Genomic DNA, 6,447 nt, shown 5'->3' with positions numbered 1-6,447 from the left:
GACAAAAAACTCGAACACAACTTTATTTAACATCACACAGAAACCATCAATAAACAGGAACCTTCCTTCACTCTCAGTTTGATCAAACCAGATCCATCAGTTGCTGCTTTTTAGCGCCCGTTTGGTCCCCCTGGATAAGAACTGAGATTCTTTTGAAAACCGGACAAAGAAATTAAAGTGGTGAAAGAAACCCATTCACCAAACACGTCTTCCTCTGAGGACAGCTCTGCCCTTTCCACTCGTCAACTATTTCCAATCATATATTTCAAACGCAGAACAAACCCTGACACGTAACCGAGATCTTCCCTACCAGACCTTCATCACCTCTGCAACCGGTTTACTACCCCACAGTCCAAGTCCAGGATAGAGAGGCTGAATGAAAGTGGTGTTGACTTTGTGGAGGAGGGTCGTTGTGTCAGAGACGCTGTAGAAAGACAAAACACCTGCCTTGTGGTCCAGGAACACTCCTACTCTGGAGGAGGAAGGACCTGACACCTTTGTTTCTACACCATTGTGTCTGAACCTGTAACAACCCCCAGAGCAGATCAACATCCAGGACTTGTCATTATCACCAAATCTTGAGTCATGTGATGATCTCTTGATGTCTTTGTAGGACACTGCTATAACAATACTACCACTTAATGTCACCTCCCAATAACAGCGTCCAGATAAGCCCTCCTTGCACAGCACTTGGCTATAGTCAGTAAACCTGTCTGAATGAGGAGGATAATTCAAGCCTCGTGGTGTCCATGTCACCTTCCTGTTGTCCTCTGACAGGGAGAGACATTGATGGGCAGAGTTCACATCCAGTGTGAGAGGACAACAATCTGAAAGAAAAGAAGTATTAATGTCAACCTGCTGTCATTTACTTGATAATTGTTGCATTTGTATGTTGCAGTGTTATGCTTACACAGTAAACAGTCTTCTCTGGTCTTTGGTTTTGGTGGCAGTAAGACATCTACAGCAGACGCTGCAACGAAAAGTACAACAAATACAACACGTTTATAAACTAGATGAGACTGCAAGTGTACAGGGAGGTTTTCCTGTGTGTTGGTGTGTGTTTTTCTCTATACTCGATATTCCTTTCAGCTACCTGTAGATGAAATCCTGGACCATGTGTGTTTCATGATGTGGTCTAGTTTGTCTTTGAGGACAGACACATCATCAGTCACATCTCTGAAGTAACGCAGAGGACGCACAACAATGCTCGGTGAGTCCAGAGAACCAGCCGGGACGGAGAGAGACTTGAATTTCTGGAGTGAGAGAAAGAGAGGAAGAGAGACAGACAAAGAGAGACAGACAAAGAGGAAGAGAGACAGAAAAAGAGGAAGAGAGACAGAGAAAAAGGAAGAGAGACAGAGAAACAGAGAGAGAAAGAGGAAGAGAGACAGTGAAAGAGGAAGAGAGACAAAGAGACAGAGAAAGAGGAAGAGAGACAAAGACAGACAGAGAAAGAGAGATAGAGAAAGAGGAAGAGAGACAGAGAAAGAGGAAGAAGAACAGAGACAGAGAAAGACAGACAGAGAAAGAGAATGTAGTTAAATTGTGTGTCTCCAACACAAGACGCCTCATCAAACACGTCTCTCACAAAACCCTCTCCATGTGGCTGTGGTGGTCAATGAGCTGACTAAGACACCAAGTACAGATTGTGGCTCATCACCTTTACTACAAATCCTTTCCCATCTTTCCTGAAACTCTCCACAGAACAACAAGAAACAGAAGAAGAGTTACGTTTGTACCAAGAATCACTATTATTTCATGAAAGATAAAAGTCCCACACAACCATCGGCGTCGCCAGGTCATTTTGCCGGGGCTTCAGCCCCAACGTTTTGAGTGTCGCCCCGAATATAATTTTAAATGTAAGCCTATGTGAAGCCCGACACAACACGTAACGTGTGTGAAGGTCCGATAGTCTTCGTCACATAACAGCCTGTCAAAATAAATGCTGGTCTCTAAACTAACTCTGTGTGTGTGTGTGTGTGTGTGTGTGTGTGTGTGTGTGTGTGAGGGAAAGATAATTTAATATTCCAGTAAACTAATGTTAACATAAATACATGTATCTTTTTTTTCTCATCTGGTACTGTAGCATGTCCATAAATGTTTAATGATAGCAGTTGTGAAGTATTCTGCTTCTACTCAATACTACTACTAATTACTCACAACTACTAATATTTTAACATCACAATTCATAATTAATCTGGGGAGTAAACAACACCTGAATGAAATGGATGTGGTCGTCAGTGTGTGACAGCTGCTCCAGCTCAGAATCGCTCCTCCTCCACTCTTCCATCTCCTCCTCCAGCTGCAGGAGAAGCTCTTCAGCCTGACTGACTGCAGTCTTCTCCTGGGCTCTGATGAGCTCCTTCACCTCGCTGCGCCTCCTCTCAATGGAGGCCATCAGCTCAGTGAAGATCCTCTCACTGTCCTCCACTGCGGTCTGTGCAGAGCTCTGTCAGTAGAAAGATACAAACACCTGCCTGGTAAAGAACCTGCATTTCATTTAAGAAGGACCAGATGGATCCTAAATGTACATGTGACTAATATGAACTTCTATTCCAGTCCTTTCTTCCACCTCTGATGCATTTTAAACTGTGTTAGTATCACACTTTATTTAAATAGTTACAAATCCCTTAGCAAATAAACTCAAACGATGAAAATAAGACAATAAAACAAAAAGGGTGCGATAGGGTGAAAGATAAAACATGTGGCAAAACACCTTGTGCAACTACTGGGCTGCGAACATTGTGACACTTTTCCATTGGGTATTTACATATGAGAATCAACAGGGCACAGATTGGGTTCACATGCAGCTCTTATCCAATCCTTTACCCATATTCACCTCTCCACTACCACATAATCCTAACATACAAATAACAAACCCAGTGGTTAAAGCTTCACTTAGGATATGGCTGCAGTTTAGGAGGCATTTTGGATTAAAGCATGCTAGCGGTCTTTTCCCAGTAGCAAATAATCACTTCTTCTCGTCATCTCTGTTAGATAAGGCATTTCAACATTGGCATAGACATGGACTGGTGTTTTTCTGTGATGTATTTAAAGACGGAACATTCACCTCATTTGAAACACTTACCAAAGACCATAACATACCCACATCCCATTTTTTTAGACACCTTCAAATCCGTAGTTTTGCCAAGAAAGTGTTTCCCTCATTTCCGTATCTGCCACCCAGGAGCCAATTAGATGTTATTCTAGAGATGGACCCCTTTGGGAAAAAAACGGGTCTCTATACTTTACACACTGATACAGGGATTGAAACAGATATCCTGGGACAAAACAAAAACTGCATGGGAGAGAGAGCTGGGTGTAGAGCTTTCTGAAGAAGCATGGCGGGACAGCTTAACTCGTATACATACGTCCTCATTGTGTATACCACATGGCTTCGTTCAGTTTAAGGTGCTTCACCGTCTTCACTACTCGGGGGACAAGCTTGCCAGAATCTTTCCCACCACAGACCCTGGCTGTCCGAGGTACAGCCATAGTCCAGCCTCGGTGGGACACATGTTCTGGGCATGCCCCTCCCTCAACAGTTATTGGGGACAGACATTTAATGTATTCTCACGTATCTGTAAACCGACCATAAACCCCGATTTTCACACAGCCATCTTTGGCATACCGCCCCCTAACTGTAAGGTCACAACTTTGCAGGCAAATGCTCTATCTAGCATTTGCCTCATTACTAGCACGCAGACTTATCCTATTTAACCGGAAGTGGAATAAAGCTACATCGTTTTTGCAGTGGTTGAGGGAGGTGCTGTCCTTTCTACCTTTAGAAAAGCTCCGACATAAAATATGTAAAACCCACAAAAACTTTACTTTGACCTGGAGTCCTTTCATAGACTTTATTGAAGGTTTTCCCTTTTATTGAATGTACTTTTTATTTACCTGGTTGTAACGACAATACTTATAGATATATGTGTACAACTTTATATCGTCTTCAAAAATATGGTTATTATGTGGAATTGGAAAAAGAAATCCCTGCATAGTCCTTTTTTTTCTTTTCTTTTTTTGAGCCTTGGGGGGAGGGGGGATTCCCACACGTTTTTTTGTTTTGTTTTTTTGTTCGTGTGCCTTGTATACCAGTTTCAAAAAAACTTGAAAATTGGAAAATAAAGTTTAAAAAAAAAAGTCGGGACTCTCCTCACCCAACAGAATATATCTGTTCCATCATCTCTGCCAACCCTCGCTAGGAGAGAGGCCAACATGGTCATTTGTCACTTTACCAGACAAACAACAGCACACACTTTAGTCAATTTTCTTCACCTTCAGATCCTCCACAGCCTGTCTCAGCTTCTTAATCTCCTTCTCTCTCTCCTGGACTCTCTGCTGGGCTTTCTGGCGACTAACATCCAGCCGTTTCTGGAAGAAAACATACCAAAACATTGCAGCTGGGCAAAGGGAGACTAAAGAGGGAAGCATTTCTGTGTCGGTCAGCAGTTTTTAAGGTAACACAGGGAGCCTCGGCTTTTAGATGTGCTGAATATTCTATGTTGAGAAACTGAAGGTTTTCCATATACAAACCAAAACTATTCTGCATGTAACCTCACAGGACTGCCTCTTGTTTGTTGGTGATCAACAAGTTGTGGTGGTCCTACCTGTATCTCAGCCCTTTCTGCTTCAGCCGACTCTGTATCGTGTCCCTTATGTTTATGCATGGTGCACAGATAGCAGATACACTGCTGGTCTGTACGACAGTACACCTCCATCAGCTTGTCATGACTGGAGCACATCTTCTCCTGCAGTCGGGCCGTGGCAGAGACCAGCTTGTGCTTCTTCAGCACAGGAACAGTGTAGTGAGGCTGGAGGTGAGTGGAGCAGTAGGAGGCCAGGCACACTGAACAGGTCATAAGGGCTTTGTGGGGTTGAGACCCTGTGCAGAAATCACAGGCCACATCTGTGGGGCCAGCGTAGAACACATCTGCAGAGGGAGAGGCCTGCTGGTTCCCTGTTGTCTTCAGATTCTCCACAATCTGAAATATTAAATTCCTGTCTTAAAGGAATTATCTGCTGTGGTCATGATAAAATGTACTACTACTACGATCACTACTTATGATGATAATAATGATAACAAAGAAAATGTCATCGTCAACATCACTAAAATGTTGATGTTGTTAAGTTAGAATGAAGTGAGGAACAAAACAGAGAAACATGTCAGTAATAAATAAGATATGGGAAAACAGTAATATAAGAATAGGAGTAAAATAGTGTGAATAACATATGAAAATGAAAAAATGAAAGCCACTTTGACATTGTATTCTTCCAACGAATTGCATTCTCACAATGAATGTGTTCTCTGTATTTAACCCATGCTATTGTATAGGAGCAGTGGACAACTCAAGTTCCTCTTTCCATCACCTTGCTCAGGGGCACAGACAGGAGTATGAACCCTAACACACGTGTCTTTTTGATGGTGGGAGGAAACCAGAGCACACGGAAGGAACCCATGCAGACATGGGGAGAACACGCAAAGTCCACACAGAGAGGACCTGAGAAGGCTTGGGGTTCGAACCCAGGACCTTCTTGCTGTGAGGCAACAGTGCTAACCACTGGGCCACCATATATTCAAAATATATGTAAAAATGAGTTGAGAAAGGAATAAAATCAACAGAATAGCCCAAGGATCTAAAACTCATTTGGGATTGTCCTCCTGGGGTAACAGAACTGAAGGCTAGTCCAACACCTCAATAATAATATTAAATTTCAATGGATTGAAGCTACAAACTACTAAAATGTGACTAAGAGTATTTCTTTTGCCAGCAGCACAATAACTGCCACATCTGCCTCTTATAAATGACTTTTCTCCTCCTATCAGTCTCACCTGAGCCAGCATGGTGTTCTTCCCAAGGGCAGGCCTTGGGCCGAAGGTCTGTCTGCACTGAGGACAGCTGTGCACACCCTTCTCTTCATCCTTGTCCCAGTGGCTCTCTATACAGTTTCTACAGTAACTGTGTCCACACTGAAGAGTGACCGGCTGGTTGAGGAGGTCCAGGCAGATTGAACAACACAGCTGATCTCTGTCCAGCAACAACCCCTGCTGCTCAGCCATTTTACTGGCAGCCTCTCTAACACTGACGGAAAAGAGCAGACAACAGTTTTGTTTTCTCTGAAAAGACGCTGGAGACAGAATGGGAGGGACTTCCTTGTTCTGTCCAGAGGGAGGAGCTTTACAGGAGAACAGAGGTGAGCAGGGGACAGAGCTAAAAAGTCCATCACCAACAAAAATGTTATGTACACACTGACAAAAAAAACATTCGAACACAACTTTTCCAATTCAATGGCTTTACTGACATTTTTTACTGACGTATGAAATTAAAGTACATTTAATAAGGAAGTACAGTCCACAGTACTGGAAACATGACAGACGTGTTGCTGTTACTGGGACATATTAACACATCAATAAAGCCACTAATACAAACTCACTGTGTGGCGCTC

At 43.0% G+C, this 6,447-nt stretch overlaps 1 protein-coding gene across 1 annotated transcript; it reads right to left on the bottom strand.

Annotated features, from left to right (window-relative positions):
- Window positions 1–306: 306 nt before the first annotated feature.
- On the bottom strand, window positions 307–6,061 carry LOC130109785 (tripartite motif-containing protein 16-like). The gene is made up of 7 exons (XM_056276763.1): window positions 5,834–6,061; window positions 4,611–4,985; window positions 4,279–4,374; window positions 2,216–2,449; window positions 1,094–1,253; window positions 911–970; window positions 307–827 (listed from the first exon to the last, which is right to left on the bottom strand). The coding sequence occupies exons 1-7, from the start codon at window positions 6,059–6,061 to the stop codon at window positions 307–309; spliced, it is 1,674 nt and encodes a 557-aa protein (XP_056132738.1).
- Window positions 6,062–6,447: the final 386 nt, after the last annotated feature.

Source organism: Lampris incognitus, chromosome 3 (assembly GCF_029633865.1).
Source record: "Lampris incognitus isolate fLamInc1 chromosome 3, fLamInc1.hap2, whole genome shotgun sequence".
Classification (NCBI taxonomy): domain Eukaryota; kingdom Metazoa; phylum Chordata; class Actinopteri; order Lampriformes; family Lampridae; genus Lampris; species Lampris incognitus.
Note: the sequence above shows the minus strand (reverse complement) of the source record. Positions and strands in the feature narration are given on the sequence as shown.